The 13694-nt window shown below is 35.5% G+C and overlaps 1 protein-coding gene across 5 annotated transcripts in view; it reads right to left on the bottom strand.

Annotated features, from left to right (window-relative positions):
• The window catches only part of FXR1 (FMR1 autosomal homolog 1), a 57248-nt gene that overhangs the window by 13037 nt on the left and 30517 nt on the right, over positions 1 to 13694 (bottom strand). For 3 of the 5 annotated variants that reach the window (XM_024767371.1, XM_024767345.1, XM_024767363.1), the window contains exons 8-13: positions 12362 to 12532; positions 10701 to 10779; positions 6952 to 7061; positions 2064 to 2150; positions 828 to 885; positions 678 to 740 (exon numbers count right to left, since the gene is read on the bottom strand). In XM_024767371.1, the coding sequence (XP_024623139.1) occupies positions 678 to 740; positions 828 to 885; positions 2064 to 2150; positions 6952 to 7061; positions 10701 to 10779; positions 12362 to 12532 (568 nt within the window). Of the gene's footprint in view, positions 1 to 677; positions 886 to 2063; positions 2151 to 6951; positions 7062 to 10700; positions 10780 to 12361; positions 12533 to 13694 lie in introns of all 5 variants that reach the window. The other 2 variants (XM_024767337.1, XM_024767355.1) reach the window with 1 other exon arrangement.

The raw sequence follows: 13694 nt of genomic DNA, 5'->3' as shown, positions 1-13694 counted from the left end.
AAGTTGCATATATATTTATTCTAAATATTTAGAACAAACATGATCATGAGCTATAAACTTAACAAAAACATGTTTCATTTCATTACACACAAACCTTTTACTTGAACACTATAAACCTTTTACTGTCATTAATATAAAAAGTATGCTGTCACTATTAAAACATGTACCTCAGAACTATTTCCTGCCCTCAAAGCCAAGATGAAGTGATGAACTAAACAATAATAAGCAGGACTTCCCTGGTGGCACAGTGGTTAAGAATCCGCCTGCCAATGCAGGGACACAGGTACGAGCCCTGGTCCGGGAAGACCCCACATGCCACGGAGCAACTAACCCCACGCACCAAAACTACTGAGCCTGCTGCGCTCTAGAGCCCACAAGCCACGAGTACTGAGCCCGTGCGCCACAACTACTAAAGCCCACACGCCTAGAGCCCGTGCTCCGCAACAAGAGAGGCCACCGCAATGAGAAGCCTGCGCACCACAACGAAGAGCAGCCCCCGCTCGCTGCAACTGGAAAAAACCACACGCACAGCAATGAAGACCCAACGCGGCAATCAATCAATCAATCAATCAATAAAATGAAATAAATAAATCCTAAAAAAACCCCAAAAACAATAATAAGCAAAATGTACTGGATCACTGAAACCACTACCAAAAAAAAAAAAATTTTTTTTTTACCATAACCGGAGGTGTAATTAGGGCCCCGACGACCTCTGCCTCTTCCACTATAAGACCTAGAACCTTGTACAGAAGAGACGGTACTTTCATCAGTGGCATATCCTTTCTCTTTTTCAGGCCCTCTGGTGGAAGAAGGTCTGAAACCCATACCAATCTGTCGTAGCTGTTCATCAATCTGCAGGCGTTCCATTCTTAGCTGTTCTACTTCCTATAACCAAAACAAAAAAGGATAAATCTTACATGTATTTTTTTGTCTTCTTAAAGCCCAGAGCTTGAGCTATACTCCAGTCCTACGAATGAAAGAAGCTTGTGATCTTGGGCAGTTATTCAGCAAAGTATAACTGTATTCCTAGTGAACACAATTTACAAGGTCATTTGCTAATTCAATTCACCAAGCATTTACAAATGCCTTAGCATCACGTGCCAACCATGCTAAGTGCTACAGGTATGCAAAATAAAAAGACAATGACTCTTCTCCTTCAAGGGAATGTTTACACACAAGCATTAGAATAACCTAGGGGATGTTCAACAGACAAGTGCTGAAATAACCTATTTAAACAGCTAATAATTACATAAAATTACCAGATCTAGCCTTCCAGGAGTAAAAACTCTGCTAAATGAGGTAAGGTACCATTTATGACAGGTACTATTAATAACCTACTTTCCTATCAAAATAATGACACTTGAGTTGTGACCTAGATGAACTGGCAGACTTGGTCATTCAGAGAATGAGGTCATTACAGGATGTGAAGGTAAGGTGTCTAGAGAAAGCTCTTGGCTAAAAGGCACAGTATTGGAAAGATGAGTTTTAAAAAAAGGAATGACATTATCAGTGGTGCTTTCAAAATATTAACACAGCAGCCAACAATACGAGTGACTAAAAGGAAAACATTAACTAGAGACAGAGCAGTTGAGATACTATAAACAAGAAAAAAAGCAGCAGGAATAAGAAGAGTAGAAAATGACAATTCCAACTTATAGGGAACTTCTTTTCTAAAACCTTTTCTCTTTATTCATCAACCCAGACAGACTATATTTAAAAAAATGGTTAAGAATTATCAACTGATATCTATGGGGGTAATACACGTGATTCAGAGAATATCAGTTACCAAGAAAGCCCACCTTCATTCCTGGTTCTGTGTCCTATCTGCATCAAACACAAGAGTGACCAGTACGGAAAGAAATGTCAAAGTACAGAGGGAAAGAGAAAAAATGTACACGAGGCCAATCATTTTACTACAGCAAAGGACTTTTAATATTCTCACGCAGAAAGAAAGGGCAAATATGAAGCTGAATTAACAAAAATATTTAAAGACTTAAAATTTATTACAAATATAAAATTAAAGTTTAACGTGTGGAGCAACATGATATGAATACTATACAAACCTTTAGATAAGCAATATGATACTCTAAAAGAACTTGCACATTTCCAATGCTTTCTTTAGTGCCAACAAATACAAATGGAACCATCCCCTGTAAGAAAACACAACATCCTCAGTATTTAATATTTATGTTTTCTAATTTCTAATTCAATCTAATCTTTTAAGTATATAAACCAACTTTTAAAGAAATTTTCCATCAAACTGGCATGAATTTTCAGACTAGATATATCACTTTAGTAGTGCTTTCCTTAAAAACGTAATAAAACCCATTAGCCAGGTTATCCCTATATTATGTGCTCAGATAGCAAAACTTTCAACATGTGTGTAATGGAAGGAGTACTTCGTGATCATTAATAGAAGCATCATCTATAGACTCTCAATATTTACGCAATGTAAAGAAATTACTGATATGGGCAAGTAGTCACCAGTTATTAAAACAAATGAAAGGATTAACCCAGACCTGGTTTACTTAGCTGAATTTCAAAAGAGGAAGGTTTAAAAAAGTGAGGAGGAGAATAAGATGATAATTTTTTTTTCCTTTATAGAAGTAAACTTCCAGCTTCCTACTGGCTAAGGGCAATGAACAGATCCTAAATAAACTCACCCAATCACAGTGTCTTTCCTCATTTTCTTGATTTTACAGAATAGTTCCTAACAGTTATCTAAACAAACTGGCTTAACTTTGGATTCTAAATATGGAATTAAGTGTGGCTTAACTTTTTATTCTATGTAAGAAACTACTATGTGACTTATTTTCAAAATAAATTTTTTTTTTTTTTTTTTGTGGTACGCGGGCCTCTCACTGTTGTGGCCTCTCCCGTTGTGGAGCACAGGCTCCGGACGCGCAGGCTCAGCTGCCATGGCTCACGGGGCCCAGCCGCTCCGCGGTGTGTGGGATCTTCCCAGACCAGGGCACGAACCCGTGTCCCCTGCATCGGCAGGCGGACTCCCAACCACTGCGCCACTAGGGAAGCCCCAAAATAATTTTTTAAAAATTTAATTGAATTTTAGTATGGGAGATCAAAAAGAAGAAATGGACCAGGGCAGGTGCTAAGGCTACAGTACAGAGCACAGCTATCATGGAGCTTAAAGCGAGTGACTATAAGGAAGTAATTACAACTAGGAAGGCATGAAACAAGGGACTCTAACTTAAGCTTATTAGGAAGTGAGAAAGTCTTGACAGTGTCCTCAAAAATTCACATGCAGAAAACAGAGGATATAAAGTGAATAAAAGACACAGGGGAGGGGAAAAAAAGAGATCTAAAAAGTTTTAATCACATACTGTATTTCTGGGACTATATTATTTACGTTCATTATTTAATGTTCATTAAAAATTCACTTTAAGAAATATCCCAATTCTACAGCTGAGAAAACAATTTGCTCCCAGCCAATTTCATATCCAGTTACTTAATTCCAAACAACAGCCACGTGTTAACTGCCAGAATCTACGCTAAGGAATAGGATAAATAAAGTCCCTGTTCTAAAGGTAATCACAATCTCAGAAAAGATAATAAACCTTCCTGTAATAATCTCATTGTACAGCATTAGTGTTATGAACTTTAAAAGCACAGGAATATTAGGTAGAATGTGAATTATGCCATCCCAGAAATTTAGGGGAATTCATAAGAATATTATTGTCATTTAAAGTCAATATTAAAAATAAATAGAATTTTACAAGTAGATAAAAACGGTAAAGTCTTTCCAAACAGCTGATCTGCAAGGATTAAGAGAAATAGAATACCTTTACCCCCAACTGGAGATAGTAACCAATAGTTACCTCCAAAGAAAAGGAGCAGTAAAAAGGCATCCTTAACTGCACGTATTTTACCAACTATTTTAGTAAGTATTATAACCCATTAAAACAAAAAAACTGGAGTAAAGAGTAAATGATTATTACTGAATGTATGAGTTTACATCTAAGTTATTTCAGTGAAATTTCTAGATTTAAAAATATTTTTTAAACTGATTATTTATAGTTAACAGGTGACACTGAGATAAACTAGCACTCAGAAAAAAATAACGCTGATCCTGCTCCTGATAACATTACACCAAAAAAAAAAAAAAAAAAAAAAAAAACTGGAGGGAAAAAACTAGAAATGCACTTCTGAACAATCTATGACCTGCCAAACATGACACAAAACTGCAGAAGTCAGAAGGCAAAAATATTTGCCACATACATAAAAAGACTAACTTACTCAAAATGCAAAAGCTTACACACTTTAGTAATAAAAAATGACAAAAAATATGCAAAGGACAATCTGTTTATAAAAAATGTCTTTCAAGCAAATGGAAAGATAATATGTACATCTTCTGGAATGGCACTAATTAAACTGTGATAAAACTCAGTATTGGCAAATATGTGGAATACAGACATTTTCTATACTGGTGGAGGAATGTGTGGGAAAACTAACAAGATCTAAAAATTTAAATGCCATATAGCCTTTGATCTAACAAATGCATTTCCAGGAATTTACTCTTCAGTCACAAGGGACTTTGCTGCAACATTATTTTTAAGAGCAGAAGACACAAAAAGGCAACCTGACAAGTCTAAAATCTATTAGACATGATGGAAAGAGAAAGACATGGACAGGACATAAATATAATTTATTTTTTACACCATACCTTTCTGTGCTATTCTAACCTTTACATAAACCATGTTTCTTTTACAATTAAAAACTCAAATCTAATCTTAAAAAACCTTAATTAACTGACTTTAAATATTTACCAAGTGCCTACTCTATATAGTTCATTATGCTAGGGAAGAAGGGAGAATATGAGAATTCAGATTTGATTTCTTGACTTCAAAGAGCTCCATAACCTGGCTTGGAGACATTAAGATAAACCAGAAAACAAAATACAAGACTTAAAGAAAATCATTAAATACACAATTATATAGACAATAAAAGCTACGGTATACAGGTGGAAAGGTCATATTGGGCTAGAGGTGAGTCACCGAAGACTTCAGAGTAAACAAGTTATAAACTGAGTCTCCAGGGGATTTAGACAGCTTTTTTTCTTTCTTTCTTTTTGGCCACGACACACAGCTTGCGAGATCTTAGTTCCCCAATGAGGGATCGAACCCAGGCCCACAGCAGTGAAAGTGCAGAGTCCTAAACACTGGACCGCCAGGGAATGCCCCTAGACAGCTTAAATTGTGAAATGGTGACCCCAAATAAGCCAATATCACCCTTCAGATTTGTTTTCACATGCAATGTTTGGAAAACTGAAAAATTTTGTGTACTGTTTAGGTTTCCAGCTTTTCTTTAAAATATTGGAAGAAACAGCAACACATAATACATGCATTCCTACACAGCAACCAGATTAAACGTGAGCAGCATGTTTCTTTTATAGAAAGGCACAGTGTGCCCTCCCTTTCCTATCTTGTACATCCCAACTTGCTTCGTAATTTACATAATGTGCTTGGTATCTTTTAGCATTTAAATTTCTTAACTCTGGCACACAAATGGAGGTAACAATGACCAAAACTAAAGGAGAATACAATAACTTCTTAATTTATGAAGGAGGGCCTAGAAGAATTAGCTTGCAACAAGATGGTAAATACTGGAAAGCAACTGGGAATAAGTCAAGCTAAGGGAAGACTAGATATTAGTATCAAGCTAAGAAATTTATAATTGAGTCATTAAATGACCCTGCCCAGTAAACACCTTGATCTTCAGATCAATTTTAGGCAGTGGTTGTATGCCAAATGGATCACCATTATTTTATATAGTAAGTATAAATGGGGACAGTGCCAATTATAACGTATGACACCCTCGATTTTAATCCTCATCTTAAATTCAATAAAAAATGGGGTTTCCCCCCCATTTGGGGCATGGTGTTTGCTTAAGAATAAGTTAAAATTACTTGAGGTTCACAGAAGTTTTTGAAGCAGTGTAGGATGAAATCAACCCACAAGTACTCATTTGTATAAGAGTAAGACATTTCTTTTCTCTCATTTGTTTTTAAGTGTGTATTTTACCTCCACATTCTAACTAATTAAAAGGAATAAAGAAAATGGTATCTTTCATTGGCATCTTTACAACATCAAATACCAGCTGTGAGGCTATTTATCTGAGCCAAAATCTACAATTTTCTCTGTGTGTGTGTCTCTTTATTTTTTTTTTTTTTAAAAAAAACTTACTCTGCCAGATAGGCAAACAAACTCTAGTTATCATGCAAAACTGAGGAAGGTGTGAATGTACTGCTTTCTGGGAGATAATCTGGGGGAAAATCCTTGCCTTATGTTCAGACATGCAACTTATACAGAGTTGACCACTGGAGCCACAAAGGTGAGAGATGCTTACAGTGGTGGATGAGAAGGAAAAATACAGCACTGTGGACAAGACATCAACATGTAAGAAAAAGACTGAAAAAGAAATTTCAGAAAGTTGATATCAGAATTACTAGCAACATAAAGCTTAAAGATTTCAATTAAGAAATGGTTAGGGCTTACAAATTCTAAAAAAAAAAAAGGTCAAGGAAGTGTTATGTATCAAGAATTCCTTCACAGCCGACTGTTTTGTTTAGAATATCAAATTCTTTACACTCTAAGTTCAAAAAAAAAGAACTGTTAGGATTATCAGTCTTTTTTTTTTTTTTTACCCCCAAAACTGGCTTTTTTACTGACATACTGAGAAACCAACCAAGAGCCCAAGGCCAACAACTGAAAGATGACTTGTCTTCTAAGTGTGTTAAGCAACATTGTAAGGAACAGAACTTTTTAAAAAAGAAAAATCTGCTGCAGAGCATAAGCAGTTCACCGGATATAACTTTCCTAAAACAATTTTCAAAATATAAAAAATAGTACTGTAAGTCAACCAGAAAAAGAATGGGCGGCGGGGGCGGGAGGAGGGAGACGCACAACACAGGCAAATTATGTTTTAAATACTTACATCTTCTCTAGGTAGTTTATTTTCATTGTCTCCTTCAATTCTCACCCGAACCACACCAGATTTGTCTACTATTTCTTGAATAACTTTGCCATTCTTCCCAATTACTTTTCCTTTAATAAGAGAAAACATATATAATGGTAAGTTAAAAACCAACACTGCTTATCATTTCAACACCAACCCAAATAATTTGACTATCAAATTATAAAAACCAAGCAAAACTTCATCTTCTTGCTCTCAATTAACTCACCCTAAAGACCACTGAGGAACTTTATCCTTGGTATGAAACCTTCACTTCGGTACGCCCAAGGCAACTACTGTTAACTGAGATTGACAGTGCCACTCACAATGTAAGCCATTTTCAATGTCTAAGTATTTTTTAATATGTTCTATATCATTTTTCTATTTTTAAAATATCAAGTCCAATCCATTTATTTCAAAAACTTGGATATATAAATGAAGGCAAAAAGAAAACTTTTATTTTGGCATTAATCACATCAATTTGTTTACATTTATGACATATTACATATATTATTATTCAAACAACTAACAAAGTCATCAATCTGGCTTTCAAGTTCCTACTTGTTCAAAAGACACCTGTGACTTCAAGATTCTTTTAAAATGAATATTCTCTTCACCAAAATAAAATGTTGACATTTAACAAGTATTACATTTTACACCTGTAAGTTTTTAAAGTACTGCAGAGGTGTACAACTACATACAACATGTATATGGTTTGCTGTCTTCCTAGATATGAAATACTGTAAAATGACATAAATTCAAATTATTTACCTTCTCCACACTTAACTTGTAAGTCTGTCACATAGCAGTTACTGAGTATCCAATAATTAGAGGAGAAACTAAAAGGAGGACACGAAGATGCTCTTCCCCTTAGGAACCCACTTTTTATAAAGCTAACATACACCCATAAAGTAACAAAGCAATACTGGGTAGTGTTACCTGGTAACAGAAGTAAATGTTCAAGTAACTACCAGTATATGGAATAGATGCTAAGTTAACAGCAACATCTTATTTGTTAAGTCCAAATCCTCAATTAATTAAAATTTTATACTATATCAGCAATCTATTTCCCCAATAAATTAATTTTGGTTGAAAGAGGTTAAAATGTAAGTTTCTCCTATTGCATGCTTGAGAGAACAGTTCTCAATAAAGAATAAATAAGGGGGGAAGGAGATAAATAAGGAAACAATGGCAACAATAAGCCAGTCAATACAGCAGACACTATTATAGGATTTTCAAACCTCCTTGCCCAATAACCCTAAATTTAAAAGCACCAGCAATTGAACAGGTAAAAAGAAAAAACAAAGGAGTAGGACAGGGAAGTCACATGATGTATGTCTTCTCTGCACAGCCCTAGCAGCAGCATATAAAAGCAACCTTCATGTTAACACAGTGAAGCTCAAGCAGCAACTCCATCCTTGACCCTGCTAAAAATAAGCAAATATCTTTTCGAAAAAAACAAAAATGAGATTGATATATCATACCCCCTCCCCCAAATCTTTACCCCTTCCTTCTTGTGAACTATACCAGTGGTGAGTGAATATCCATCACCCTTCTGGGGTCTGTGGCAAGGACCTACCTGCAAGTTTTATTTAGTCCCACCAGAGACCTTCAGTATTTTAACTGATCATTTCCACAGTTTAAATTCCAAAGCATATTGACAAACTGAAGCAGACCTGTAGTATAATTTGAGCACTGAGCATAAATGCTGAAGGGACAGAGTAGAGAAGTGATTAAGGAAGGCTTCCAGGAGGTGAAAAGTTTCAATTAATTTTCAAATCAATGTTCATGTAATACTTTTGATTTGGGAAGGGTGGGAATGGTCAACAAGTCTAGAACCCTTGGAACCTGAATATGTGCGGAAATCCTCTCTGAAACTTACCTACCAAGTAGTCCTCATTCCCATTTATGTCTCAGTCCTCTTTTTTTTCTCTTTCATTTGGACTAAGAAGGTACTATTTTTCAAAACACTGCTTCAACCAGAAAACATTTTGGAGGAAGATGCAGTACTACTATTATACACACCAACCAACTGAAGTCCTTACTTCTGAGTATTTCACCAACGCATAATAGTTGCTAATACTTATTTTCTAAACAGTAAACAAATAACCCAAATCACCAAAGCCAACCAAGCCAGGGTGGAGGAAAAACAGAGACATGACAGGTACTCACATCACTGCACAGATAAATGAATAAAGAGAAAAATCTGAGAGCTACAAATACATCCAATTTCCTTATTTCTGAAGTACCAGGAATTTTTACTTAAAATTAACACTACCACAAATTCTACAAGACCAAGGCTATCTTCTATAGAATTGTTGGGCTGGAAAGAACCCTGACTCCCTTGGACACACTCACCTCCAAATCATTTTTACAAGTGAAGAAATCTTAAGTTAAATTATGTTCTGTAAAAGCAGCAACCAAAATGTTAGTACTGATAGCTGTCAATAATAGAGCATTATATAAACAACAAAGGGGATCATTTTCAAAAGCAGCTTTCTTGTCAAAGGCAATTTCATTAGGCAACAATAAACATTTGGTAACTTTTTGTATCTTAACATTTATTAAAATTATGTACAATTCCTGAGACTTACATTTAATTGTAACCTCTCAACTCATAATCTCCAGCAATTCAGTGTACAGTGAACAGTGGTTTCTAAGAACAGATTAAGTGGAGCTTTCTTAACTGGTAGTATATATCATACCCATCCAAACGTTTGGGCAGAAGTGAAAAGATTTTTATATAGTTGAACACCATGAAACTGTCCAAATTCTTGTGTTGTACACTATTATCCCAAGCACACTACTTTTTACTGGCCAAAACAAACATCTTTTTTAATAGTGGAAGTGTTTTTTTTTTTAAATTTTCACCTACTAATGTTTTATGGAATTTGACAAGTAAAACATGTACAGAATCTTCCTATAGGTGTAACTATATATAAATGGAGCCCAAGGGGCTCTAACTATTTAAGGTCAAAAAACTAATGAGATTCAATAGATGACCAAAAAAATCATAAAAAACCATTCCCCTAGTAAATTTTGCTACATCATGTTGATGCTTTATTTATGTCAAACTTCTAGGATAATCACTAAGTATTTAACATGTGACCAAAGCTTCTCCCATATGTCTCAAACAGCATTTTAAAAGACAGCACAGATGTAGAGGATAGTAACAAATCTGTTAAACAACTAATCCCAAGCTATAATGCTCATTTAACTGCACCTTCAAATTCAAAAATTGCCACTTAACTTAATAACGCATGGGCGCAGCAGTTTTCACTAAGTGTCAAAAACTTAATAGTGAAACCTCCCCTCATATCATCATCACCATCCTTCTCTCCTGCCTATGACTTCTTAAACTTTATTCTATGCCTTTGCAACAACTATTACTTACTCGAGGCCTACTGTGTAGAAGTTTATTACCCTATTGTTAGTCCATTCTTACTTTTTCTTCTACATTAAACAAAAGAAAAAAATTACCACAAATACCTTCTCAAAAAGTACTACGACAATTTTGATGGATATATGAATGATAAAGACATCAAGCAAATGAAAATATTAAGAAAGAGGCCAAAGGATGAAAAGGCTTAAGAAAAACTATAATGACAAACTGTTATAAAAAAAATACTCTACATAACTTTAAGATATCAGAAAACTCTAATTTTCAATTAAGTCACTGTACGTAATTAAGTAACATTTAACTTATTTTAACATTTAGCAGAAGTACTTACCAACAAGATTCCTAGGAACCTGAATAAAATCCTCCACAAATTCCAAAAAACCTCTAGCCTTTTTTACAGCATCAGCACTCTGGTGGGGAGAGAGGGGAAACAAACATGAAATTCCACCTTGAAGAAACCCATAATCCACAACAAAAATAAAAACTGAATTATTATGCTCTAGTACAAGATTCTGCTCAGACCACCAGAGTGACATTTCAAGTCAAATAATTCATGAAGTATTTTTCCAAAAAAAGTCACAGTAATCATTAAACAGCTAGGAAAGAGTCTTTTACAACCAAAATATGTTAGACATCTCTAAGGTCCCTTTTAAGCTCCTGAGAAAATTAAGAGAGTTTAACTTACTTACATTAGCCAAATTTTAACCCAATCCTAAATACATCTGGCCCACACTCCTATGCTGAATTCTCCAGGTGAATGTTAAAAAAAAAAAATTGTTCAGTGCTTCCCTGGTGGCGCAGTGGTTGAGAGTCTGCCTGCCGATGTAGGGGACACGGGTTCATGCCCCGGTCCGGGAGGATCCCACGTGCCGCGGAGCGGCTGGGCCTGTGAGCCACGGCCACTGGGCCTGCGCGTCTGGAGCTTGTGCTCCGCAACAGGAGAGGCCACAACAGTGAGAGGCCCACGCACCAAAAAAAAAAAAAAAAAAAATTGTTCACGTTGTCTGTACTATCTGCATTGTTTTTTCATTCTCAACGTAAGGAATGATTTAAAAGGTTGTTTCTGCAGATGCATTTAAAAAAAAATTACCTACTGATAACATCATTAAAATTCCTAATCGCTAATGGTTATGATTTTAAAAGACCAGAAGATGGGGGCGGGGGTATCTTCTCCAAAAGGAATTTATAGTCTAGTAACAGTTAACTTCCACTTCTAATGTTTGTCCTTTAATAACCACAGGTCAAGTATGTTGTGTGCTCCCTGTATTATACACAGCAAAAAATTTTAAACCGTATTTAATCCTCATAAACTGTAAGGTAAGCACTATTAATATTCTCATTTTACAATTCGGAAAATTACGCAGGGAAGCTGAGTAACTTTCTCCAAGCCCTCTCAAAGTGGTAGAGACAAAATTCCAATTCAGGCAGTATGGCTCCAAAGCCTTTCATCTCAATTACTTTGTTATACTGCCCACTTCTAACGGTTTCGGAAGTAAAAATCAGGCCTCTAGTAAGATTTACTATATGACTCAAATGAAAAGTCAAGACTTGAAATTATCACCCCCAAAAAACTCATTTTCTCTAATGTGAAGGATGGTCTCAATGAAGAAAAGTCTGATTTATTTTTCCAATTATTTTCCTGTCCACACAGATGTCACAATTAACCAGTGACAAAATATTATTCAAATTCAAGTTCTACAAAAGCTATTCTATTATATGCTATTTATAACTGCCACTGCCCAACAGTAAGCACTCAAAAAATATTTGAATAAATTATCTGTAATGCACATAAAACAGTAAAATTCAGAAGCAGTTGATTAAGTAACTTTTGAGAAGAGTACACATTAAACACAACCTTTAATCCACCCTACATACATGCAACGATTGCCAGGCTGATTAATTTAAAGCGTTTCACCCTTCGGAAACTGAAATTCCAGACAATAGTTAATATGTTATAGGAAAGTTACCCAAGGTGGGGGGCAAACAGCTTACCTCGCCGTAGATTCTAAATGTTCCAGTATCTTCATCTAGCTCAATAGCTGTAACTCCAGGAACCTTTCTAGCTTGTTGTATGTTACTACCATGTGTTCCTATTGCCAGGCCCATCAAATCTTCTCTCACAACAAATTCCTCATGAAAAGCTGCTGCAAGTTGCTTTGTGCACTAGTAAAAGAGGCAAATTATAATTTATTATAAAAGATCAAAAAAAATATTTGTACACCCATGTTCATAGTATTATTCACAACAGTCAAGAGGAGAAAGCAACACACATGTCCACTGAATGATAAACAAAATGTGATATGTGAGTAAAACCAGAATTATTCAGCCTTAAAAAGGAAATTCTGATACATGCTATGACATGGACAAACATTGAGGACATTATGCTTAGTGAAATAAGCCAGTCACAAAAAGACAAATACTACATGATTCCACTTACAAAAGGTATTTAGAGTACTCAAATTTATAGAAACAAAGTAGAACGGTGGTGATCTGGGGCTAGGAGGAAGGGGAAATGGGAAGTTGTTTAAGGGACACAGAGTTTCACTTTTGCAAGATGAAAAGGTTCTGAAGATTGGTTGATCAACAATGTGAATACACTTCTCAACACTATCAACTGCACACTTAAAAATGGTTAGGATGGTAAATCTTATGTTTATTTCACTATATTTTTTAAAAAAGAAAAAGAACTAAGAGAAAAAGGAAGAAAGGAAATTCATTTGGGGTCATATAATGGAAGGGGAAAAAAGGTCGACCCATCTATTTAATCATGGTCACAGAAAACAGTAATTCTAAAACAATTTTCCAGAATTACTGATACAGGAAGCTCTCCAATTCAGATGATTTATGTTTCAAAATTCATTCACATATCCCTTGTTTGGAACTCTTAAATTAATAAGGGCATTCATGTACTTATCCTAAAGATAAACGTACCCCAATTTCCCTAAGACAGCGTGTGTGCACAAGTGCGTGTGGGAGGGGGTGGGGAGAACACATCTCCTAATAGTGTGGCAGCGAAGAAGAGAACAGGAATACCTTAGGATGGAGAGAAGCAATGACAGGCTCTTTTTTAAAACTATAAGCCACGTATCCTCCTCTCTTCTTACCCAGGAGTTGTTATAGTGAACCAGTTACTAAGGAAATGCATTGTGACTGATACAGGACAGTAAAAACCAGCAATAAAGTTCTACTGGAAATCCCTAGTGAGTTTTTAAGCTCTTTGGCACCTGTCATCCAAGTCCTAACAAATAACTCAACAGGAATTTAGCAGACAAAAGGCTATGTTTGATAAAAATAATAGAAAAAAGTAATTCTTCTAATGACACAA

This window comes from Neophocaena asiaeorientalis, unplaced genomic scaffold, assembly GCF_003031525.2.
Source record: "Neophocaena asiaeorientalis asiaeorientalis breed wild unplaced genomic scaffold, Neophocaena_asiaeorientalis_V1.1 scaffold225, whole genome shotgun sequence".
NCBI classification, from domain to species: Eukaryota; Metazoa; Chordata; class Mammalia; order Artiodactyla; family Phocoenidae; genus Neophocaena; species Neophocaena asiaeorientalis.
Note: the sequence above shows the minus strand (reverse complement) of the source record. Positions and strands in the feature narration are given on the sequence as shown.